Source organism: Alligator sinensis, unplaced genomic scaffold (assembly GCF_000455745.1).
Source record: "Alligator sinensis unplaced genomic scaffold, ASM45574v1 scaffold243_1, whole genome shotgun sequence".
NCBI classification, from domain to species: Eukaryota; Metazoa; Chordata; order Crocodylia; family Alligatoridae; genus Alligator; species Alligator sinensis.
Genome location: NW_005841841.1, coordinates 417131 through 444242, shown reverse-complemented (window position 1 = coordinate 444242; position 27112 = coordinate 417131). Strand labels below are relative to the sequence as shown.

Genomic DNA, 27112 nt, shown 5'->3' with positions numbered 1-27112 from the left:
TCTTTCCTGCCTAGGCAGGGGGTCGGACTTGATGATCTGTTGAGGTCCCTTCCTACCCTAGCATCTATGAATCTATGAATATACTTTCCAGTTGATGCAGTTTTAGCAGTAGTCTTCTCTGCCTCCTCTTCTACAAGTCAGACAGAGAAGCCATAGGTTCATTTGTACTGTCAGATCTATTTAAAAGTCTTTTGCTCCTTCCTTCTCAGCCAGTCACATCCTTGCCTTTAAATTTCACTTGAAACCCTTCTGTGTGTTGCATTTCACACAAAATCCTACAACTAGTGCAAAAAAATGTACATCATCCGTTCGTAAATATGCAACAGTGAAGACCAAAAATGATTTACGCTGATGTTGATATTGGTGTTTTGGTCATTTCCTTGAAATTGTCTTAAACAAAAACTTAAATGGAGAGTCTATTGTTCTTACCTAAAAGAATCATATTCAATCATCTTGGTGTGTTCAGGGTCAGTGGCTGCAAAAATTTGCTTGATTTCTCTGGAACTGGGTTCTCCAATAGCTTTTAGTTTGTTTAGGATGGTGTTGATGTCAGCCATAGAAAACTGAATGGGGAAAAGAAGAAAAAATGTATTACATAGAAAAAAGTCACTACTTAGTTAATGTACATATGGCATTGTGCAGATTCAGGATGCTATATAACTGCTAAGTATTATCATGGTATTATTTTCTCATTTCAGATACACATAGTATCTTCTTCATGACTCTGAGGGGAAAAAATCAAGTGCTGAGAAAATTTACTCTTTTTTTTTAATGAAAAATTACTGAAATTAAATAAAGGTAATCAGCTGGCATAGCCTTCAGAAGGCTTACATTTTCTTTACTTAATATGATGCTCAATATGTCTTCAATGCAAAGTCAAAGCAGAAACATTGTAAAGCAAAGGTCTAAAAGTCACTTTTATCCTCATATTTCACTACATGCCACCTAGTCCTGAATTAATACATTTAATAAAATTAAAACAAAGCACATGTCACCTTTACCTCTGGTGAACAACCAGTTTCAGGCTACATGCTCAGTCTTATAACATTGTCCCTCACACTGGACTCATCACAGGTTATATTACTAGGATCAATTTCTACCAAAATGCAAGATGAACACTCCTGTCCACCAGTGGTCTTCTTCCTGATTAGACCATTATAATAAATAGACTTAAACATACTTTTGAAACTTTTAAACAGTCAAGTGTCAACCCAATATTCAGTTGTGCTATGTTAAACGCAGGCATGTTTGCTACCCTTAAAAATGTACTGTCAGCAAAGATACATTTGGGGGCTTTGGGGCATGTTGTTAGGGTTTTGGGAGATGGGGGGTTAACAAAAAATAAAAATAATTTAAGAGTCACTGAGTCAAGTTGACAGGTAGTAAGATATGCAATGCTCCATAATATCTGAAGTACAATGAGCAGGCTGAAAATGGCTCCCTCCCATTCAGAGCACAATGCTGTTTTGAGGAGCATAAACTAAAATTAGATGACACTTACATATTAAGGACCTACCTGCAAAAGGCATTCGCCCTAAATCTCAGTTACACTGAGGCCTCTTTACATCACACTAGTTCAAAGCTCTTCTAACAGAGCTGCATAAAGGGATATAAATGTAATGATTGATCATAGCTCCAACTAACTTCCATTCATGGGATTCAGAACCACCTGGATTTATGGCATAAGTGATTGTGGCTGACCATGACAAAACTGTCTCCAATACGTTGTACAACACAACAGTAGCATGTTAGGTGATGGAATACATCAGCTAGCCTGGCAACAAAAGTGTCTTCCAACAAACAATATATTTGTTTAAAATCTGTTTTCTTCCAAAATCATTATTTGTTTGAGTTTGCAAGCACACAATTTGTACCATCCCTCCAACCCCCTGCACCTCCCCACATAGGCAACATGTGGGGGGGCATGTGCCCCTCCTCCCCTGACAGAGCCACCGCCACTGATGCTGCTGGTGGCATCTGCGGGTGCCCCGCCAGACTCAGGAGGCACCAGTCACCCATTCCTCCCCACCAAAAATATTCTAAAAAAATAGAATAAAAAATAAATTGAGCTGAAGATCAGCCCTCTACCAGCTAGAAAAGGATCTCTATCTCTTCAGTAACCTGTCTTCTCTCCAAGGTACTTTTAAATTGCTCCCTACATCACCTCTGAGTTTAAATAGGTATTTAATTCCGAGCTGTTACTCATTACTCCACACGGGGGAATCTGAGCAGAAAGAGGTTAACCCCCTACCTATTAGGTACAGCTTCTGATTTTGTCACTTTTAAGTGCTGTGGCTAGGCTTTCTAAATAGTCTTAGGCTGGTTTTTTTATGATCCTGCATCTGAGTCTATCAGAACTTTGACTTTTATGGGAACAGGATTAACCCAATGTGCACAGAACAGAAGACTTCAGTAGTTTTTCACTTGGACTGTTTCAAAGTTGATGATTTTCCAAGGAGAATTTACTGCCTGCTAGAAAAATATCCTTTCTGAACCTAACTAAAATAGGTAGAGCTTTGTGGGAACAAGAATTTCTCCTTGACAGGAAATTCTGCACCTTAAAATTTTGTTTTTATTCCAAACTTGCAGTTGGGGGAGGGGAGGGGGGAGGGTGTCAAATGTTGAAATTCCCCATGAATTAAATTTGAAAAGAATTTTCATTTTGTAACAATTACATTTTCTTTTTGAAAAAAATTGAAAAGTTTTTTTTTAATTCAGGCTTTACTTAATTTAAAAAGTGATATAAGAGTAAATCAATATGAAACTAACAGCAAAAAGGAATGTTTCCTTAAAATACTTCATCTACTTTGTTTCTAAAACATAATTCCATCAAAATTAAATTCCACGGTCTCCACAAAATGGTATATTCAAACAGAAAAATCACTGTCATGAAAATGTTGACCAGCTTTAAAAATAGGTAGTAATGTAAAAAGTTGTCAAAGGATATGAATGCAAAAGCAATGGTGAGAAAAAAACATTGATTTAAAAAATAGCAAGGTTGAGACTAATCGTAAAACCTTTCTGAAGGTCTATTTTTTCATCTCTATTCATCTCCAACTGAGCCACTGTGAAGAATAAGTATACATAATCCTAACATTCAGTATTCAAATGACATACATAAAACATCCGGCCATCAGTGGAAAACTAAACCTTATTCTCATAATTTCTTTCAAAATCTTAGCTGCAAAAATAATTCAATTCTTTTAAAACAATTAAAATTTGTTTTAAAAGAAGAATTTTATTGTCATTTCTTATTCACTTCCTGTAGATTCTACATTGGTAATATATAAATTTACTCAGCCTGAAAAACTAAGATCTCATTTATTTGCTTAGGAGTTAATCAAATGCAAACAGCTTCAAAGAACATTTATAGTTCAATGGTGCACTGTATATTTTGGAACCTAATTCGGTTTTCATAATACTAGGAGTACACACATCACAGAGGGGAAAAAGATGTAATGTATATAGCTTAACTTTCTTAATTGTAATTTTCAGCCATTACAGCTTTTTAATCACAACAAACACCATGCAAACAAATAATCCTTCCTTCACTGAGGGCAAGTCTACATGTGTAATTAATGTGCCTGAATTACCTACACAGAAAATTCAAGCTCATTAATGTGCTCCTGAGCACACATCTTCGCACATGCTCCTGTCTAGAGCAAACTGCACCTGACAGAAGCAACCCAGTCCAGGGCTGCTCTTGCCCTACTCTGCCCCCCACCTCCCTGCAGCTGCCAGGGGGAGCTACAGTCTTCCCTGGGTGCCAGCCCAGGGGGCTGGCAGGGGGCACAGGGGCTAGTCTCAATCAAGAGGAGAACTGTGCTGGCTTCAAGGGCAACTGTCTCTCCACCATGTGGGGATCATCCTGTGGTGGGGAGATAGCTGCTCCAGCAGCCAACACAACTCTGTCAGCCACATGGGGACCAGGATCCATCCCAAACCCCACACAGCAGGGAGACAGCTGCACCTGCAGCTGGCACAGCTATCCCGGCCATGTGGGGATCAGGACCCATCCCAATCCCCATGTGGCAGATAGACAGCTGCACCTGCAGCTAGCACAGCTCCCCCCATGTTGGGGCTTAGCCAGGCAGCAGTGGGCCCCAAATTGCTCCCAGTCAGCATCTACATGTGTGCTATGGTGAATTAGCTAATGCGCCATTTATCTAGTACTTGTATGTATTGGTACTAGCAAACAGCATATTAAATTAATTTAATGTGCAGTAAGTCTTGAACATATGTAGACAGTAACACTTTACTGTGCATTAGATTAGTTTAATGCACAGAAAAGCATCTTGTGTAGATGTGCCCTGAGTGAGCCAGCCTGGGTTAGTATTCTTAAATTTACAAAGATGAGCAGATGAAATCCTGATCACATCAAACAAGAGAAAAATGTCTGTGGCTCAGGGCACTGAGGACTGTATTTTCTACTTTTACTACAGCTGCATAACAGAATGAGAATTTCCATCTTTTCTACCTGCAAGACTGTGTTAAGAGTTACCAGCATCTTGGATCTGGGCTCCCACATGGCAAAATCCTTATGCAGCTGCTTCTCTTGTTGCTTCCCATTCAGAAAATAGATAAGTGGGGAACAGATTGAACCCAGACTCTGATTTCTGCAGCCCCTCCCTGCCCCATAAAGCCTTGGATACAAGGTTGAAAGGTAATGCTGGTTCTTGTTAAAGGGCAATGAAGCATATTCCCCCTCTCCCCAACTCCAGTGAAAAATGGTAGTTCTCGAGAAAAAACAACTCAGTGGGCACATCCCACAAGCAAGAATGTGTCTCTCCCTGGGGACAATTAGCACGCCACACTTTGTATTGGCTGCTACTTGTCCCTGGGGAACATCCATGCCATGCTCATTCTGGCACATTGCCCCAGGTGGGGTAGGGGAGGCTGAGGCCAGCAACTGTGCTGGCCCCAGCAGCCTTACCTGGGATCCTGGGGACCTTCAGGAGCTGCAGCTGCAGAGCTCCTGCATCAGGAAGCCTGGCCAGCAGCCAAAGTGTGGCTCCGGAGACCAGTCTCCGGTTTTGGGTGGTGCGCACTGCCACCACATGCACCACCCCATTTTTTTAGGTGTGGTTTTTTTTGACACCGGGATCTTCCATGCTGCAAATCCCCACACTGTAAACTAGCAGCATGGGGAATGCCTGTATGTGTGGCGTGTGCAGCATGTGGTGCTGCAGACAGGTTTGCGGCGCCGCACACCACATGTCCACACTCATCCGGACGCACCCAGTGCAGGTACCTGAAGCACAGTTTCCTGGACCACCACTACAGGCAATGAAGGTTAACACTACCTGTAGTGGAGCCCTGCCTGTCTTTAATACTGTCTGCCCTTAATACTAAAGGGACAATTCAGACCTAGCAAGAGGCTCAAAGTCATACAGCAAGTCAGTGGCAGAGCCAGTATCACAACTCAGAAGTTCCTGGATCCTAACTGTACAGATTCCTAGGATGGAGTTTAGAATAATAATAATATGCATTTCAGAATGATTTTTGAAAATAAATTTAGAGAAAAGGTCCCAAATGTGCGTCCATAACTTTGTCACCATTTCAGCAAAACAGTTCTGCACTACATACAAAAGAGAACAATGGCCATCCTCCTCCCCCACCCTCTTCTTAAATTCTTTGTTACAGCTTGTTTTTATATCCTTCCCATTGAGTTACTGTTTCTGCCACTGACCTCACATAACAACAGCTGTGGGAAGATGCAGCCATAACAACTACTGTATACCTTTGTGGTTTTGATTAGCTTCAACCCCTTTATCTTCACTGTGTGCAAATTTAACTGGTGCAGTAAAGTATCTATCACCAGGCTTTCCCCCCGCCCCCCATGCCCCTCACTAATTACTGTTTTTCTGTCTGAAAGAAATGTCAGCATCAGCAGAGTATAATGAAAAAGAATTAAAAGTAAGCTTGAATCCTCAGCTGCAAAGTGAATTTGGGATATTACAAGGCAAATTGTTCAGAGATGTTACATGAAAGCTATAATCTGATTAAATAATGACAGTTCAGTGTGTATGAAGCAACTGGATTGTAAAAGTGTTATATACTTAAGAAACAGAATTCACGGTCTTGAAAGGCAAAGTAAAGTAAAAAGAAAAAAGCTTGGTTCACCTCATTTGCATGCTTCTCCATATAGTTGAAAGCATACTCATCAGCATCGACCAACAGAAAGTTGTGACCATGGAAACAAACTCTGGCTCCAACAAATAGATCCTGAGCTGTGTAGTACTCAGATGGCTCACTTTTAAAGAGCTCCTGCCCAGGCTTCTTAATGCGACCTCTTTCTAAGAACTTCCCACCTAATATCCCTGTGGGAACAGAATTGGAAATAATCAACTGTGCTTTGCTTGGAAAAAAGAGCTGTTTTGTTTTTAAATAATAGTCTTTGTCCTCGAGTTTCCTGTTTCATAGTGTACTCCATGCTCCTGTTTTTAAAAGAACATCCTATATCAGGGGTCAGCAACCTATGGTTCACAGGATGGATCCAGCCCACAGAACCACTGGATCTAGCCATGGACATGGGGTTTTGGCAGCATTTGGTGGGGAAGGAGCAGGGGGAGGCTTCAACTGTAAGTGCTTTTCCTGTGCCACCACAGAAACAAGCAGTGGTGGCAGTAGCTGGGCCCCAGTGCCCACCAACCCACCTCTGATCCGGGACGTGACATTGCAGCCCACAGTCAGAACAGACTGCCCATCTCTGGTCTATACTACTGCCCAGACCAGTAAGTAAATTGTATAGATTCATGGAATCTATGAAAGACATGTCCTGTCCTCCTCCCCTCTTTTTGTTTTTAAAAAGGAACAGAACTTTTCCTCTTCTCATAGTCCCAATAATCCAGTGCTGGGAAGGACACCTTGACCCTTGAGAAGCAGAAGATGCATGCAATTATCTTGGAACTGTTAACATCAAAAATAAATAAATCCCAATGAAAACTCTCATCCATTATTACTTTTGTAAGCTGGATCATAAACAGCAATTATCTCTTCATGTATAATGATTTTAATCATAGCAATAGAAATGACACATGGTGTGCAAGGGTTCTGCAGGACTGATAAGGAAAGGATTTAATACCGTAAAGCATGTCCAAGAACCAAGCACAAGTGCAAGCAGAGTAGAATGTGTACCACTGCTTGTAAAGTTGAAGCAAATAGCATGTCAAACTTTAAAAGGAAGGGGTTGTCTTTCAATTGATTTAGTATGTTTCTGCCATATGCAGCAGATCTGCATCACATTTACCATGCTCTAGAAAACAGTTAGTCAAACGTTTTGTTTTGTCAAGATAGGTTGCCATGTTAAATGTGCACTGCACCAACTCCAAAGTGCCTGGGGTTCATTTCCTGTTTATATTTGAACTTCCAAACCAAAGGCCAAAAAGCATACTTTTGTAACATTTAATGATGCCTTACATATTATGTAGTGATGTAAGTCCAATAAAAGGCTGATGGGCAGTGTAATAAAAGGCCATTTATAGTCAAAATTATAAGTGAATGTGAAACCCAAACTACTTATTAAACTGGAGTTTGGATCAGATGTCTTTCTTAATTGCTTTACTAACATCATAAAAGTGGAAGACAAAAATACATTAAGGTAATGGCCAGAGTCTAACTTAAAGTCACCATAGCATGAAAATTCAGCGTTAAGGATGGACCCCCTGATTTCAACACATTCCTTTTCACCTCAGTGTTGCAGCACATACAAAACTTTAGATCCTACAGTTTGGACGATGGCTGCATTACTTGAACACAACTGGGTACTGCAAGTTGGAATTTTAATGTTACTGCTAGGTGTTCCCTCACCTTTTGGATTTAAATGAAAAAAAATATTTTCATAATATTTGTCTAACATTTTAATGTATAAAAGTAGTGTAAGGGAAAAAAGAGAGCAAAATAAGGCACCCCACTAGGAGATGGACCTGACAATGAGAGCTGCTGAGCTACGTCAATGGAAATCTACAAACAGCCACCTCAAAACACAAAATAAAACACCAACAAAACACATTCCCATTGAGATTGATCACTGCTTGCAGGTGTTTGTACAGCTGCTTGCTTATTATTATGCAGGATGAAAAATGGGTTACGGTCTCCAGCATAGGGAACTAAAGCTTTACATGTTGCCCTCTTTTCAAAAGTGCCTCACAATGCACAAAATTTTACATTTTAAATACAATTTACAGTATTATTTATAACCTGAGGTACTTCTACCCTGTAACTGTGAGGAGCTGTATGGAGAAAAAATAAGGGATATATAGCTATATATAGCTTTTCCTTCTTCTTATCAAATTCTATCTCCCCTACTTCCTGTCCTCACACTCCTCTAATTCCTGCACCTGTGTGCCCCCTCCTCTTCAATCTGCGGTCTCTACCACCCTTTCCTCTCATTCCTAGTCTTGGTTCTCTTGGCTAGCGCCCTTTTCTTGGCCTTACCACCTACATATATCTCTTCACCTAAAATAAGAAGCTTCCTCAGTATTTCCTACTTTTCATGTATACTTATATCTCTTTAATTGAACATGTGCATCCTTTCTGCAAAACTCAGAAACTTACTTCCTTGTACTCTCTTGCATTTCCAGCTGCTGCCCAAATGCCTGCCTTCCCTTCATACCCTCAATCTGCACCGAAGGCCTTGACTTCCTTCCATTTTCATTCCACATAGGCTCTTCTCAGTGTTTCATCTACTCTTCTATCTTTTCAATTATTGCCTTTGGAGTCTTGCACTTAACTTCCACATGCCCAACTTAGAATTCATAGATTTCTAGGGTCGGAAGGGATCTATTAGATCATCAAGTCCAACCCCCTGCTCTGGGCAGCAAAGATGGCTAGGGTCAAGTAACCCCAGCCAGGTGCTTGTCTAATCTCCTTTTGAACACCCCCAAGGTAGGGGAAAGCATCACCTTCCATGGAAGCCCATTCCATATTTTGTCATCCCTCACCGTAAAGAATTTTTAGAGTGCTCCTGCCATGGATATTCAATTGTTGGAACACCCTCCCCCCCTCAGTGCACTCTAGTTCTAGTTCTTTGGCCCAGAGTCTTTTAGGAACCATACCTGAACCCTCAGGGTGGATCCCCACAAGCATGCACATACAGTTTGTGGTGTGTCAAAGCCATTTAAGTGCTACAAACTGCTCACAGTGCATGTACACCCATGCACTGCTCCGCTGATTGCAGTGGGGCAGGGTTTTTTTTTTACACCGGGAGATCCCGGTATCAAAAAAAAAATGCTGCAAAAAAAGTGGTGTGGTGCACATGGCAGAAGCGTGCACCACCAGAAACCAGAGCCTGGTTGGCCAGAGCTACACTCTGGCTACTGGCCAGGCTCCAAGTAGCTGGTTTGGTGCCACTGCTGCCCTAGGAGGCCCCCAGGACTCCAGGTAAGGCTGCTGGGGCCATCCCAGGTGCTGCCCCCAGCCTCCCCTACCCGGCCTGGGTTCCCTTGTGTAGCAGGGCCCTGGGGGATGTGCCTCTCCTTCAAGAGAGCAAGCAGCCTGAGAGACTGCTTGCAGGTGGCAGAGGAGAGCTAATGAGAGACTCACCTGACCAGGAGAAGGCTCAGGCTGGAGCTGTATAAGCCCAGAGCCTGCACTGGTCAGGTTGTCTCTCCCCAGCCACCATGCAGTGAGGAGCTCCTGGATGCACCATGCAGCAGGGCTCCTGAAGGAACCTGGATTATACTGAATGACTCTGCAGGCCTGGGAAGTGGGCTTTTACAGGTAAGTGGCTTTTGTTTATGTTAGGTCCCTAGAGGGTTGAGGTGTCCGCCAGGAGGTTTGGTGTTATGCTGCTTGTTTAGCCTTGAGCCCTGCATGGCTGGCTCAAGGCCTATTTAGATGGCCAGTAATCCAGGAGCCTTCAGACTGAGAGTGGGGCCCAATAAGGAGTCCAGCAGTCTAGGAAAGGCTGAGATCTGGATCAGATGGTCCATAAGCCTTGAATGGGCTAAACCAGACCAGGGAGTCGGAGAGCCCACAGGAGGAGCTGTGTGCAGGACCAGGGGGTCAGAGAGCCTGGAGGAGGGGATGCTCATGGGGCAAGCAGCCCAAAAGCTCAGAGGGAGACTATGTAGGGGACAAGGGGGTCTGAGGGCCCAAAGGGGGCCGCATGTACAAACATCAAAGAGACAGAACACCCATTAGGCTTGGAGTGTGGTCTAGGGGAGGAAAACAGAGCCATGCAGTGAGCCCTTAAGGCTACGGATGCCTTGGAAGAGCATAGATACAGATGTAGCCCTTAAAGCTACAGGGGCCTGGCAGGAGCACAAGTCAGGCGAGAGGGGCTATAGAGCTTAAGGGTTGAATCCAGGCAACTGAGGATCCAAGAGGGACCCAGGGATATGACAAGTGGACTAAGGCTCACTCTAAGGCCTGTGCACAGCCTCCCTTATCTAATCTATAATAAGAACAAGGCATGGCAATCAAGTAATCAAGGGAAGGCCATAAAAGAGACTGAGCTGGGCAGGGGTCACAGGGCCACCAGGGGCATAATGGCTGCACTTGTGGCTCGAACCTGCTACACCTTGCCACCTACCAGAGTGCATGTGCAGGGGCATGCCCCAAGGACAAATAGCAGTGGTGCAAATATACGTGTTGCTGCTATTTGTCCCACAGGAAACATGCACGCCCCTTCATGTGCATGCTCATGGGGAAACATCCTCAGTATCCTCAGGCACAAAGAGAGCTGCAATCCTAAACCCCTTTCATATCCTTCACCAGCACAGAAACCATGTGTTATCAGACACCATATGCAGAAGGATACAGGTGCAGGTCATGGAATATACAGTACATTACAAAGGGTCAATAACTGTAAGGCAAGAGTATGGACAGGTGTTTAATCTGAGTGCCAAGAATTTCCAAAGCCCCCACAAAATGTGGTGAGAATGGTACCATATCACCTCAAAGGCAAGCTCTCCAGCCCGAGAGGCAATAGAAGGCTGCTGCTTGCATCCCTCTCCCCAAAGTGAATCCAATTATTGACAGCTTGTACTCTCCTCTGCCAGGGAAGGGGGCAGGCTGGCAATGATCTACTAGCAGCTGCTGAAAAGCAGCAAATGCCCAGGTCAGCACCTCCTTCCTCCTCTCCCCTCACACGCATACACACACACACACTGCAGAGGTCAAAGAGATGGCAGAAGAAAAGAGAACTGCTCTCCTCATCTCTGCCAGTCCCAGGCATACCCCACACCCCCTGAGCAGTCCCTGGTAGGTCCAGGACTGCTTAAGTAGTTCCAGCAGCAAGATCCCTTCAGGGATGCTTGACAGCTCACCACCGGGTGTACCATCAGGGAACCAGTTGTTCTCCCTCCTTCCCTACCCCTTGGAGGGAGGTGGAAGGAAAATGGAGGACTGTGGGATACTGGAGGTCCTAGGGACCCCCATGCTGCTATGTGAAACTAGAGGTGTTGCACATGGCACTGCTCTCCACCAAAGCTGCTGGCAGAAAGAGCTAACAGTTTGTGGTGCTATCACTGTAATTTTTCCACACCTGTATGCTTACTTTTTGTGCTGGGAAAAGGTATATTTACTGGCACAGTTGTAATGTCTGTCCATGGCCTAAGTAACTTCTTCAAGGGCTTGCCCATACACAGTGCACTGTCAGTGACTCAAGCAGCAAATCTAACAGTTCACTGCCAGGACTGCCCTACCAATGAGCCGAGTATCTGGGTTGCTGAAATAACTGGCTGTGCTGCATCCAAACTATGAATCTCTTCCACTTGCAACGTAAGTCTGCCTCCTACAAATAAGAATATTCACAGATGACCATGATCTTTGCACTGATGCCAGACAAGTAGTATTTGTGCCAGAAGGTGCAGAAAACGTGGATATGGACAGAGGATTGGACCAAATTTCTGAGATATCAAACCTGGTAGGAATGATAATTGGGTGCATCTACACAAGACATTTACTGTGCAGTTGACTAATTAGCTACACAGTAAACATCTCAGCATCTACACATGCATCCCTATTACACTGGAGTAAACTAATTTACTCCACAGCAAGATAGTACTGGTAAATACAAGTACTACCCTGCTGCAGAGTAAAAAACTCCACAGCAGCGCGTATGTAGATGCTGGAGGGGGCGGCTTGAGCATAAGGGTGCTTCAATGCAGGGACTGCCTGCTGGCTAGCCCTGCACTGAAGCTTCCTCGTAGCCCAGACAGACCCTCTGCAGCACGCTGAGCCAGGGGGAGCAGCCCCAGGCTGACTTACCCCCAGGCCTCTCTGCCAGCTGGGCCCATTCCACCCAGCTATACATTCTGTGCATGAATAAACTCCAGAACTTACTGTCCCAGAGTTAATTGCTCCCAGGCATATGTTCAAACAGAGCAATAAGCTAGGTAGTTTATTTATGCATAGTAATAGCATGTGCATAGTAATAGCTTGTATCAGAGTTTAAGTGGAGAAACCCTTTAGGTCCAAGTAACAGAACTGTCTTGACTACAGCAGAGATACCATAATCATTCTGGGCAAATCTTTTCTAAGAACACAGGAATGAAACTGAAGGTCCATCAGGTCCTGAAGGCCATGTTCTCATGAATGAATCAGTTTGGGTTCTCCAGCTCTTCCCCATCTTGAGCAGAAGGATAGCTCTACTTGAGAATGAGTCTTGACTTATGTGGTCAGAAGGATAGCTCTACTTGAGAATGAGTCTTGACTTATGTGGTCAGAAGGATAGCTCTACTTGAGAATGAGTCTTGACTTATGTGGTCAGAAGGATAGCTCTACTTGAGAATGAGTCTTGACTTATGTGGTCAGAAGGATAGCTCTACTTGAGAATGAGTCTTGACTTATGTGGTCAGAAGGATAGCTCTACTTGAGAATGAGTCTTGACTTATGTGGTCAGAAGGATAGCTCTACTTGAGAATGAGTCTTGACTTATGTGGTCAGAAGGATAGCTCTACTTGAGAATGAGTCTTGACTTATGTGGTCAGAAGGATAGCTCTACTTGAGAATGAGTCTTGACTTATGTGGTCAGAAGGATAGCTCTACTTGAGAATGAGTCTTGACTTATGTGGTCAGAAGGATAGCTCTACTTGAGAATGAGTCTTGACTTATGTGGTCAGAAGGATAGCTCTACTTGAGAATGAGTCTTGACTTATGTGGTCAGAAGGATAGCTCTACTTGAGAATGAGTCTTGACTTATGTGCAACCCTGTGGTCACTTGAAAACTGTCTGGTGAAGTGGTCTATCACCATGTGTTGTAATGCTATTAGGTGCTAAAAGGTTGCTTTCAAAGTTTTTTTTGGTCGATACCAAAATTCTTTTGATATGTAGCTGCTTGACATATAGAAGTAGAACTTTTTCTTCCCTGCTTATTTCAGACATGGCTGCTGGATTGTCCATTAGCATCATGATTCGACTCGCTGATCTTTTCAGCAGCAAGTGCAACTCTGTATACATTTGATAAATGGCTCCAAGACATTATGTGGAATCTAGTTCACTGAGTCCATATGGCTAGCATCTGACGATCATCCAAATGGACTCCCCAACCTAATGTCACAGTCGTTGATGACAAGGAAAGCAACATTCTGCAGACTTTGGAAGTAAAGGAGTGGGTCTGTACACAGGCATCATTTGACATGAAAACCTTATGGTCCTCACCCAAACCAGCCCTTTCACTTAGCTTCCCTGCATGGCTGCCTTCATGTTATTTCAGTGGCTGGGTCACTGAGAAAAGGCCTTGCTTCCCTTATTTCTGTGCAAAGGTAGGGACTCCCAAGCTGGGTTGTCCCTCTTAAAAGGCCCTTCCCTTTTTCCCTTTGTTCTTTGTAATGGGGACCAAAGAGGGAGAGCCGGGTTGGCCAGAGCTACCCTCTGGCTACTGGCCAGGCTCCAAGTAGCTGGTTTGGTGCCACTGCTGCCCTAGGAGGCCCCCAGGACTCCAGGTAAGGCTGCTGGGGCCATCCCAGGTGCTGCCCCCAGCCTCCCCTACCCGGCCTGGGTTCCCTTGTGTAGCAGGGCCCTGGGGGATGTGCCTCTCCTTCAAGAGAGCAAGCAGCCTGAGAGACTGCTTGCAGGTGGCAGAGGAGAGCTAATGAGAGACTCACCTGACCAGGAGAAGGCTCAGGCTGGAGCTGTATAAGCCCAGAGCCTGCAATCCCAGGTGCTGCCCCCAGCCTCCCCTACCCGGCCTGGGTTCCCTTGTGTAGCAGGGCCCTGGGGGATGTGCCTCTCCTTCAAGAGAGCAAGCAGCCTGAGAGACTGCTTGCAGGTGGCAGAGGAGAGCTAATGAGAGACTCACCTGACCAGGAGAAGGCTCAGGCTGGAGCTGTATAAGCCCAGAGCCTGCACTGGTCAGGTTGTCTCTCCCCAGCCACCATGCAGTGAGGAGCTCCTGGATGCACCATGCAGCAGGGCTCCTGAAGGAACCTGGATTATACTGAATGACTCTGCAGGCCTGGGAAGTGGGCTTTTACAGGTAAGTGGCTTTTGTTTATGTTAGGTCCCTAGAGGGTTGAGGTGTCCGCCAGGAGGTTTGGTGTTATGCTGCTTGTTTAGCCTTGAGCCCTGCATGGCTGGCTCAAGGCCTATTTAGATGGCCAGTAATCCAGGAGCCTTCAGACTGAGAGTGGGGCCCAATAAGGAGTCCAGCAGTCTAGGAAAGGCTGAGATCTGGATCAGATGGTCCATAAGCCTTGAATGGGCTAAACCAGACCAGGGAGTCGGAGAGCCCACAGGAGGAGCTGTGTGCAGGACCAGGGGGTCAGAGAGCCTGGAGGAGGGGATGCTCATGGGGCAAGCAGCCCAAAAGCTCAGAGGGAGACTATGTAGGGGACAAGGGGGTCTGAGGGCCCAAAGGGGGCCGCATGTACAAACATCAAAGAGACAGAACACCCATTAGGCTTGGAGTGTGGTCTAGGGGAGGAAAACAGAGCCATGCAGTGAGCCCTTAAGGCTACGGATGCCTTGGAAGAGCATAGATACAGATGTAGCCCTTAAAGCTACAGGGGCCTGGCAGGAGCACAAGTCAGGCGAGAGGGGCTATAGAGCTTAAGGGTTGAATCCAGGCAACTGAGGATCCAAGAGGGACCCAGGGATATGACAAGTGGACTAAGGCTCACTCTAAGGCCTGTGCACAGCCTCCCTTATCTAATCTATAATAAGAACAAGGCATGGCAATCAAGTAATCAAGGGAAGGCCATAAAAGAGACTGAGCTGGGCAGGGGTCACAGGGCCACCAGGGGCATAATGGCTGCACTTGTGGCTCGAACCTGCTACACCTTGCCACCTACCAGAGTGCATGTGCAGGGGCATGCCCCAAGGACAAATAGCAGTGGTGCAAATATACGTGTTGCTGCTATTTGTCCCACAGGAAACATGCACGCCCCTTCATGTGCATGCTCATGGGGAAACATCCTCAGTATCCTCAGGCACAAAGAGAGCTGCAATCCTAAACCCCTTTCATATCCTTCACCAGCACAGAAACCATGTGTTATCAGACACCATATGCAGAAGGATACAGGTGCAGGTCATGGAATATACAGTACATTACAAAGGGTCAATAACTGTAAGGCAAGAGTATGGACAGGTGTTTAATCTGAGTGCCAAGAATTTCCAAAGCCCCCACAAAATGTGGTGAGAATGGTACCATATCACCTCAAAGGCAAGCTCTCCAGCCCGAGAGGCAATAGAAGGCTGCTGCTTGCATCCCTCTCCCCAAAGTGAATCCAATTATTGACAGCTTGTACTCTCCTCTGCCAGGGAAGGGGGCAGGCTGGCAATGATCTACTAGCAGCTGCTGAAAAGCAGCAAATGCCCAGGTCAGCACCTCCTTCCTCCTCTCCCCTCACACGCATACACACACACACACTGCAGAGGTCAAAGAGATGGCAGAAGAAAAGAGAACTGCTCTCCTCATCTCTGCCAGTCCCAGGCATACCCCACACCCCCTGAGCAGTCCCTGGTAGGTCCAGGACTGCTTAAGTAGTTCCAGCAGCAAGATCCCTTCAGGGATGCTTGACAGCTCACCACCGGGTGTACCATCAGGGAACCAGTTGTTCTCCCTCCTTCCCTACCCCTTGGAGGGAGGTGGAAGGAAAATGGAGGACTGTGGGATACTGGAGGTCCTAGGGACCCCCATGCTGCTATGTGAAACTAGAGGTGTTGCACATGGCACTGCTCTCCACCAAAGCTGCTGGCAGAAAGAGCTAACAGTTTGTGGTGCTATCACTGTAATTTTTCCACACCTGTATGCTTACTTTTTGTGCTGGGAAAAGGTATATTTACTGGCACAGTTGTAATGTCTGTCCATGGCCTAAGTAACTTCTTCAAGGGCTTGCCCATACACAGTGCACTGTCAGTGACTCAAGCAGCAAATCTAACAGTTCACTGCCAGGACTGCCCTACCAATGAGCCGAGTATCTGGGTTGCTGAAATAACTGGCTGTGCTGCATCCAAACTATGAATCTCTTCCACTTGCAACGTAAGTCTGCCTCCTACAAATAAGAATATTCACAGATGACCATGATCTTTGCACTGATGCCAGACAAGTAGTATTTGTGCCAGAAGGTGCAGAAAACGTGGATATGGACAGAGGATTGGACCAAATTTCTGAGATATCAAACCTGGTAGGAATGATAATTGGGTGCATCTACACAAGACATTTACTGTGCAGTTGACTAATTAGCTACACAGTAAACATCTCAGCATCTACACATGCATCCCTATTACACTGGAGTAAACTAATTTACTCCACAGCAAGATAGTACTGGTAAATACAAGTACTACCCTGCTGCAGAGTAAAAAACTCCACAGCAGCGCGTATGTAGATGCTGGAGGGGGCGGCTTGAGCATAAGGGTGCTTCAATGCAGGGACTGCCTGCTGGCTAGCCCTGCACTGAAGCTTCCTCGTAGCCCAGACAGACCCTCTGCAGCACGCTGAGCCAGGGGGAGCAGCCCCAGGCTGACTTACCCCCAGGCCTCTCTGCCAGCTGGGCCCATTCCACCCAGCTATACATTCTGTGCATGAATAAACTCCAGAACTTACTGTCCCAGAGTTAATTGCTCCCAGGCATATGTTCAAACAGAGCAATAAGCTAGGTAGTTTATTTATGCATAGTAATAGCATGTGCATAGTAATAGCTTGTATCAGAGTTTAAGTGGAGAAACCCTTTAGGTCCAAGTAACAGAACTGTCTTGACTACAGCAGAGATACCATAATCATTCTGGGCAAATCTTTTCTAAGAACACAGGAATGAAACTGAAGGTCCATCAGGTCCTGAAGGCCATGTTCTCATGAATGAATCAGTTTGGGTTCTCCAGCTCTTCCCCATCTTGAGCAGAAGGATAGCTCTACTTGAGAATGAGTCTTGACTTATGTGGTCAGAAGGATAGCTCTACTTGAGAATGAGTCTTGACTTATGTGCAACCCTGTGGTCACTTGAAAACTGTCTGGTGAAGTGGTCTATCACCATGTGTTGTAATGCTATTAGGTGCTAAAAGGTTGCTTTCAAAGTTTTTTTTGGTCGATACCAAAATTCTTTTGATATGTAGCTGCTTGACATATAGAAGTAGAACTTTTTCTTCCCTGCTTATTTCAGACATGGCTGCTGGATTGTCCATTAGCATCATGATTCGACTCGCTGATCTTTTCAGCAGCAAGTGCAACTCTGTATACATTTGATAAATGGCTCCAAGACATTATGTGGAATCTAGTTCACTGAGTCCATATGGCTAGCATCTGACGATCATCCAAATGGACTCCCCAACCTAATGTCACAGTCGTTGATGACAAGGAAAGCAACATTCTGCAGACTTTGGAAGTAAAGGAGTGGGTCTGTACACAGGCATCATTTGACATGAAAACCTTATGGTCCTCACCCAAACCAGCCCTTTCACTTAGCTTCCCTGCATGGCTGCCTTCATGTTATTTCAGTGGCTGGGTCACTGAGAAAAGGCCTTGCTTCCCTTATTTCTGTGCAAAGGTAGGGACTCCCAAGCTGGGTTGTCCCTCTTAAAAGGCCCTTCCCTTTTTCCCTTTGTTCTTTGTAATGGGGACCAAAGAGGGTCTTGTTACAGGGTTCCTTTACCAAAGTAACCATGATAGGACCTGGACCATCTCAAAGCCATCTGAAGTAGAGGTAGATGACTCAGGACTATAGCTCTATCTAGAGATGAGAACAGAAGAACTGAATCAGGATGGTGCTTCACTTGACATGTGTCCTCAGAAACATGAACAATCTGTTCAGCTGGCAGAGGGGAACACCAATCTGGTAGTAAAGCTGCCTTGTAAGGTGTACAAGGGGGTCTAGGTGAAGATTGGGAAGCAGTCATTGGCCTCCTGATCATGACATGGTCCATCCTCCAATGAATCCTGTAAAAGGGGGTATAAAGGGCTAAATGGCTTAGGGGGAAGATATCAAGGAGTTAGTATTCCTTTTTGAGTTTCTCGGTCTAACATAATAACATTCAGATTTCCATTCCCTCTCAGAAATACATTGCCTGGCTCTCAAGGAATATACCAGTGACACCTTTCTAGCACTGAAAGACTCTGAAGAAAAGGCTGAAGAGTCTTCTCTAAGAGGAGGAGTTATGGTAACAGGTATGCTAGGAACACCTTTAGATTGTTATCCTATCAGTACTGCTGATGTCCCCAGACTAGTGCCAGAGCAGCACTTAGTCTGAAGAAAGTGGATTCATCACTGCCAAGAGTGGAGAGACTAAGATAAGAAAAAAAAATAGGTCTTTTGTCACCGTATAGAATTTTGGGACCAAATATGTTAGTGCTGAAATTGAATAGACAGAGTTAATCTGGGGTAGACTGTGTTTAATAACCCCTCCCAATTTAAATCAGAACAGTGTTGGAACTGCTTCTAAAGGATTACTGTCTCTTACCTGTATTTTTCTGTGTGGTCTCAAACACTGAAAGTGTGTCATCACTCAGAAAATAAGAAATGATGAACTTCCGACCCTTGTCAATGGGATTATCAGTAATAAGTATTGCAACAAAGCGCAGCACATTACTTTCAAGGCCATTTCTAATAGGACAGAAGAAGAATAGAATTAAGTACACATTGTGATGAAACTTTTCATCACTTGGAAAAGCATTCCCCTGACTGGTGAAATAAATTACCGTATTTCACGGTGTATAGGTTAACACAGTGTATATGTCAACCCCATTTTTCTGATCCAAAAAGTTAGGAATTTTATAGATCCAGTGTATAAGTCAACCTAAGTTTTTGGATCAGAAATATGGGGTCGACTTATACTAGCCCCTGTGTACCCTCATTGTGGGCCAGGCACCTGGGGGGTGGACACATGCTGCAGCGCCACTTGTAGGGGAAACAAAGCCAGGCTTGGTGCTTGGCACATGCAGCCCAAGCAGCACTGCTTGCAGGGGGTGGGGCTGCACCAGCTGAGCACCAAGCCCAGCCCCATCCCTGACCTGTGAGTGGTACAAGGCTCAGTGCTCAGCTGGCGTGTCCCCATCCCTTGTGACCAACGCTGTCTGGGCCATGCCAGCCAAGCGCCAAGCCTGGCCCCATCTGCTGTGAGTGGCACTGCTGACCGCCAAGCCCAGCCACACCAGCCAAGCACCGAACCCAGAGCCACTTGCAGGGGACAGGGCTGGGCTCAAGTGACATGAGTTTCCCTTGTTTCCCCCCCAAAAAAATCATTTTCTCCTTAAATTAATGGAGTCAGTCAAGCTCAGTCAGACAGAAGTGTCCAGGGGCGAACTAACTGCTTCTCTGCTACAGATCTGGACTGAATTTGAATTCCAGTTAAACTGCAACCAAGTTCAAAGTTTGTTTCCAGAAAATTCTTGGGGGAGGGGACATGATTAGATGTATTAACTTTCAGACATAAAATGTGAACAAAAAACAATATGAAGATTCTATCCTGTAAATCTGCCCAGATTATCTTTCCAGTTGGTAATTTTTTAAGACAGCATAAGTAAATTTAAAGATGCAGATATTACTGTCTAAAAAGATTCACAGTAGTAATATACAGAATTAGAATATTACTAAGTCATCTACTAATAGCATTTTCCTTTTCTGAAAACTATACAGAGGGCGAGTGGACCTCAGAGTTCTGGTATGCAGCTTTGTTATTCACTTAGAACTTGTAAGTCATGGCACCGTCTACCATCTGCTCAGGCAACTCACAAGGGAAATGAAAGGTGCCAATGTTTAATAGTGCTACAGTACAAGCGTGCATGAAAATCAACAGACAAAGAAAGTAAACACCAGGCAATCTCAGGAGTTCTATTTCTGGAGCTTTTGGCTTTGTTTTTCTTTTTTTGGACTGAGGGCCTGATTAAATTCCCCCTGAAGTCAATGGGGCAGGGGGCAGAGGAGCTACTTTCACAGAAGACATTAGTAGCCTATGTTACAGAACGGTCTGTTGCTAACACTTAGAAGCCAAGTGACCTTGGTAATTCCACTGATATCTTAACTTCCCTACCCTTCCACAATCAGGAATGAAAGAAACTGACTGAAATGATCTCTCTCTAAAATACCTGTCCTTCTCCATGAACTTCTTGAAATCTTTCTGTGGAGGTTTGGGAAACAGACCCAAGCAGGAACAAAGAGAATCCTCTTCAGACCCAAATCCAGTGTATGGTGGAAACTTCCTTTCTATTTTTGGAGGACGCAGAGCCTTGTATGGAATTGGAGTAAAATCCTCTGAAAAAAAAGACAAGATTTTTTTTCTGCTGTTTTTGTTGTTCAGATTATGCTAGTCCATTAAAGATTCTGCATGTTTCTTGTTAACACGCATTCAACAGAGCACCTCTCATCTTCATACCTACTCCCTGGGTGAAATCCAGGTTCCATTGAAGTCGATGGCAAAACTTCCATCATTACCTCAAAAGGGCTGGGATTCCACCCACAACATGTCAAATTTGGTAGAAAAGCATACATCTCAAAAAGACAAATGGTACTTCAAAACGGATGGAGGAAAAAAAATATTTTTAAAAACACGTTCAGTTTCTACCCGTGGATATTGTACCACTATTTCAAAATGTATTTGTAGACTTTTCCCTCTGCTTTTTGTTGATTTCCACATATTGTATAAAAACTCAAAAAGTTTAAGTAAGCCTTCCTCAAATGCCAATAAAATTAATCCCTTATGCCACCCATAGCGAGACTTTTTAAGCTTTAACATTAGTCCAGCCTACACTCTCAAATACTGTCTTCAGTCAAGACACATTTATCAGCTTTACCCCATTAGGATGATCCCTTTTATAACATAAACATGATGAATAACTATCTGTCTTCAACATATCAAGAGTGTCCTAACGTCCACCCTGCTTTCTACAGCCAGTAACAATTCTGATGTGCTAATGCAGGAGTCAGGAACCTACAATCTGAGGGTGGGATCCAAGCTGCAGAGCCACTGGACCCAGTCTGTGAATGGGGAGCTTTGGTGGCAGGCACTTCTTCTCTGCCATGGCCTGCCTGCTCACCTCTGACCTGAGCTGGGACATCCCAGCCTGCTCTAATGTACCACTCATTTTTCTGTGAGCCTGTGTTTTACGTTATTACAGTTTCCAAGCACCAGTGAGGTGTCCAGCCTATAGCCAGGGACCTACTGGTGACACTGTATCTATCTCTGCTTTTCCCCCTGTTTAAGGAAAGTACATTGACACTGACAACAGAGATAGATGCTTGGAAATTAAGGTAAACACACAATAGATAAATCACCAGCCTGAAGGATGACGAAGCACAAGCTCCTAATCCATAAGAGAACTAAAGGCCCTAATAAAGGCAGAATATAAAATGACCCTAAAGAAGGAAGTATTTTTCCTCCCAAGTCTTGCCTCTTCTACCCAGAGAGATACAGTAGTGCCATATTCTCCTCCACTCTTTTAATCAGAAAAAATGCATGCAGTAAAAATGGTAAAATTTAACACAGTTCTAAAGGAAGTTTAAAATAATGTAATAAGCATTACATTTTTATATGGAGCAATCCTAATATTAGTGTAATATAGTTTTGGTTACAGCACTGATAGAGGGTAAGGGTGAAGTTTAGGCTAGATCAAACTTTCTCTGAACTAGCTTGTCAATCTCCATGTTTCAAACATCTTAATAAAAGAAGATCATAGTAACTTACTCTCTTTTAAACTTAGATTTAATCAGAAACAAATTTGAGATTGAAAACTATGGAATGAATGAATTTAGATGTCAGAATTCTCTTAAGTACAAAGCCTAAACACAAGAAGCACCTTCATCTTTCTTCAGCCAATTATTTCTACTGAGAACAAGATATTGTAGGCGAAGCTAATAACTTCTTTTGATTACTTCTTTGGTCTGGAATAAAGGGAAAAAAACCAATATTTTTTTTCCTAAGTAGTTATCCATTCCCTCTGTGATACAGCACGTTTAGACAGTACTAGTTTGGAGAGCTCAAACCTCAAGTCCATACATAAAAGAAAGGCTTCTGCTTGGAAATTTTCAAAGCACTTGGCAGACCAAAAAGCCCCACTGCAACAGATTACCCTCCGTTTATAAGTAATGATGTGGCAAAACATTATTTTCTAAATATTGTTTTTGACAAAACAAGCCCTCAAAAGAAATTTTCCTCATAGTATGAGACGAATTATGCATGCAACTTTTGTTAAAATAAACTGTGTACATCGGTCTGCACACAGAGAGATAAAAAAGCAACTAGAGATAGGTTTGTGTTAGAATTAGAATTAAAAGATGACTAGACATATAATTTTTAATTTAAAAAGAACTGTAGGCTTTATAATGTACCTTTTTCTTAGTACTGATGTATATCAGTTGAGGGACCTTTAGAACAAATGGAACGCTGATTAAGATCTTTCTTGCATACCAACAGTGCCACCTAGTGCATACATACTAGATGAGACAAAGATAACTCTTCAATTTAGATTTACTTACTTAGGTTACCCAGCATTTGTATATCTCTTTAAATCAGCTTAACCTACAATCAACAGCTTACATGGTTGCTCTGTGGCCTTCTAAACAGTACTTATAAGTCACAATGCCAATAAAATATTACAGCTGTCAGACTGAGGTTCCCACTTTTGACTTGCCATGACCAAGTTCATAAAAATCAGTGTAGAGATCATTCCCATGCAACTACACAATTTTCTTGTGTGGTCTATAATTTAGGTGCTTGCAACCAGCTTCTTAACAGTCAAGTGATTTGTTATCAGTGATCTCATATTTTCTCTCTCATAGTCCTGGAAGACTGCAGCAATACAGCTTAGCAGAAGTTTTGTCTGTGCACATTTGTAAATAGCATGTCTTCAACTGGAGCATAAGGTCATCCATATGTCATGGAATATATACAAAACATCATTTTATTATTTATACGTGCCTCACAGAGAGCATATCCGGCATCATTAGACACTGATGCAGCAGCCAGTCCCTAAGACAGAGCTGTCCAACAGGCAGCCTGCAGGCCACATTGAGCCCACAAGGGATTAATGTGAAGCCTCTGGGCTCCCTCCTGGGTGCCACATGCCCCCACTGCTCGTGTTCCTGTGGCAGCCAGGGTTTCTGAGGCACAGCACCATCACGGGAGAGAGCCCAGTGGTCCAGCTGCTTGCACAGCGTGTTCCAGGGCCCACAACCAGTATGGCATGCAGTGGTCCCAGCTGCTCAGAGGTTGAATGCCCTGCCCTAAGACAGGCTGAAAGAGGCATCAACTTGCAGGAGACTATAATTATTTTAGTGCACATGGATGACAATACTCCTAGAAATATAAAGGAGAACTACAAGTAAAAGTGAAAGTGATATGAATCAATGGCATGCACTAAACATATATATATATATCCCCCAAACATCCAAAAATAATTTCTCAAAACTAATTTGATGACAGAGAGGGAGCATTATACTAACAAGTGTGAGATTTCTTCTCCTGCTTCCAGTTTCACAGTGTTTTTTAAGAGTATCTACATTCCCTTAAATTGTGGAGAATACAGCCCCAAAATAGTTTTGTCTCTTCTCCACGTGAAATTCTCTCAGTACATCCTGGTTCTCTGAAGAGAATACAGAATGTGACAACACAGGTCTCACTTAAATCTACAATGTTTGTGTTTTCACCGAATGTTCAGGATTTATCTACAGAAACATTTGAAAGAAATCTGTTAAACTTACTTCTGTGCATGCCTGAGAGCTTAGTTAATGCATTAGTCTCGTATGTGCATTTCTGAATTTAACATCCTTTTTATTTTTGCTTTTCAATGCAACATTTGGGCTGCCAATTTGCATGTTTAACTCTATTTTTCAAGGAAATTATCCACACCTGTTTTGAAAAAAACATATTTCCCTCTTTTATGTCTTAATGACTTAATGTGAATTAAATTTTAATTTAAATTAAATATTTTTAATGTGATAAAGGCTGAACTGAAAGCCTTGGACCATGAAGTTCTCTGTCTAGATAGGTCAGGAAAGGCATGGCCACTTGTCATTGCCCCCACAAGGCTGCCTCAATTGACAGAACATCTCTACTAGTGAGAGTCTCCACAGCAATTCAAGGATACCAAACTTGGTGCCAGTTCTTGTGATCAGATCGCTGATCTACTAGGAAATGAACCAACACCATCCAGTTCATTGCATATCATATGCTGACAGTCACTTGGTATAATAGTAATAATAAAAAATAATACCTGTTACTCAAGAAAGCAAGACCTAGGACAGATACGAACTAGCAAAAAAAGAGCCCCCTTAGCATGGCATGGCACCCTGAACTCCTCAAGAGCAATTTGGTGGCACAGAAGGAGCATTTTTTTACCACGAGTGAGATTTCATTTCCTGCTTCCAGATTTAATGTGGGCATAAAGATCACTGCAGTTCTCTTGGACTGAAAACAAGTAACAGGTCAAGAGTAACATTTGCTGAGTTCTTCCCAAAGAGAGATCTGTCTGTCTATCCAGCCAAAGCAGAATCATACAGTAACCTTGCATGGTTCAGAGACAGAGAGATGAACTTTCAATCCAAATTTTTTATTGTTTAAAGGAATAACCAAAGGTCATATATCCTTGGTCGCGGACAATGTGAAACAGTGGGCACATTTACATGAAACATTTACTGTGGAGCTGCCTAATTAGCTCTGCGGTAAAGTCTCAGTGTCTACATGTGCAACCCTGTTAGGCTTCAGTAAACAAATAAATGCCACCGTAGATTAGTGCTTGTCAACACAAGTAACATCCTACAGCAGAGTTATTTAGCACACCGCAGTACACATGTAGACACTGACAGGGCTGGCTGGGGCACAAGGGTGCTTCAGTGTCGGGGTTGCCTGCCAGTGGCCCCACGCTGAAGCACCTTGGTGCTCAGTCAGCCCCTCTGCAGCACACTGAGCCAGATCAGGGCAGCCCCAGGTGGACAGGCTGACCCCTTGGGACTCCTGCCAGTAAGGGCTGCTCTGACCTGGCTCAACATGCTTCAGTCCTGGGTGCATGTGTAAACATGGTGCCCAGGAATAATAAACACCGGTGAAAACTGTGCCAGTTTATTGCTTTTTTATTGCTTCACATTAACAGCATGTGTAGACGTGCCCGACATGTTGCATATTAAATGCATAGTGATTACCAAAGAGTGTTGATTATTGTATGTATAAGGAGACACTTCTTAGCATTGAAGTCACAGACAGTAAGGAAATATTTTTGTGTTGTGACAACATTCTGTGAAAAGGATAAATATAGCCCTTCCAGGCACAAATTCATGAGTACTTTTCAAATCTCCTCTGGGTATGTATTGTTTGCAGTACATGTATGACCATAGCAGAGTTCAGTTATTTTTCTCCTTTTCTGCAGATGCATTAGCAAAATATAAGCAGGTCATGTTCCATACTGAGGTGATTTCCATTGCTTTCATAGCAATGGTGCATTTATCCATGATCATAATATTAATCATCCTGTTAAAGGGAAGCACAATGTTTACTGTTGTTTACCCTCTAAAACATTTCCCTTTGCTTCTCAAAAATCTTACGAAGAACAAAATAGGCAGAAATACTGGAAATACTCTGAATATCATAATCATTCAAAAGAAGCCTATACCACACTTCATTCTCTTAAAGGGCTACTTCTAGCAGTATTTAACACCTGATGAAGTAAGAGATTAAAAGAAATGCCGGTCCTTCCCAAAACTTCAACAAAAAAGTGTAAATGTAAGACAGCAACTTACAATCACAATGATGATGCAGGTATCAAATTTATGCCCAATTAGTTACTGTCTAGTAATGCACATGGAGATGTATTACTGTGCAGTTAGCCAGGGGGCCTCCCTGCTGGGTCTGCCCAGTCACTCGGGGGCTGGCCTAAGCCCAGCCCCAGGGCTCCTGGCTGGCTGCCTCTCCTGGCTTCAACTTGGTTCCAGGTCACCTGCACATGAAGACACCGGCCTATTCCAGCTTACTGCGCAGTAATTTACTGCACAGTCATAGGTGGCAGAAGCAGGGGGCTAACTGGACTCAGCCCCCCGGAGCACAGGGGGCAGCAGATCTGGCCAGAAGTCAGCCCGGCCACAGGCTGCTGCAGCAGCAGGGGAGGGACGCACACACTCAGGTACCCTGCGGCACACAGCCAGGATCCCAGCTGGCCCAGCAGGCAGGTAAGTTTCTTTACCTGGGCTTGGGGGTGCAGATCAAGACCTCCACAGTGCAGGAGTCAGTGAGCTAGGGACAGAAGCAAATCATTCACCCCTGCCCCTGCCCCTCTCCTTGCTGCACTGTGGGAATTGTTCCATGACCCAACCTGGCCCAACCAAGGCCCCATTCACAGTGAATGGGGCCCTGACCGGGGTGGTTCTAGGACAACTGGAGCCCAGCAGCTCCTCCAGAGGCACGGCGTGGCACCAGGGAGCCTGGGGGGGTGCCCCCCTGATCTTTGCACGGGGCAAGGGCAGGCTGCAGCTGTGAGCTGGGCTCTGCCTGCTCCCTGCCTCCGCATCTTGCTGCCACCATCAAAAGCAGCACAGCCCGGCGCCATGCAAGTCCCACCACTGTAGCGAGGCACATGGCACTGCGCCACACTGCTGTCAAAGTTGGGCTGGGTCATGGGGCAATCAGAGTCCAGCAGCTCATCCAGCGGGTGCAGCCTGGCACAGCCCCAGTCCCACTCCACCCCCACAGCCCTTCCCCCTTTCCCTGCAGGCTTTCTGCAGGGGGGGCGCACATGCACATAGGCACTCAGCCC

At 44.3% G+C, this 27112-nt stretch overlaps 1 protein-coding gene across 1 annotated transcript in view; it reads right to left on the bottom strand.

Annotated features, from left to right (window-relative positions):
• EFHC2 (EF-hand domain containing 2) overlaps positions 1-27112 on the bottom strand; it is a 99292-nt gene that overhangs the window by 31071 nt on the left and 41109 nt on the right. Inside the window, exons 8-11 of the mRNA XM_025205326.1 lie at positions 20462-20627; positions 18838-18980; positions 6124-6320; positions 430-563 (exon numbers count right to left, since the gene is read on the bottom strand). Coding sequence (XP_025061111.1) covers positions 430-563; positions 6124-6320; positions 18838-18980; positions 20462-20627 — 640 coding nt within the window. The remainder of the gene's footprint in view (positions 1-429; positions 564-6123; positions 6321-18837; positions 18981-20461; positions 20628-27112) is intronic.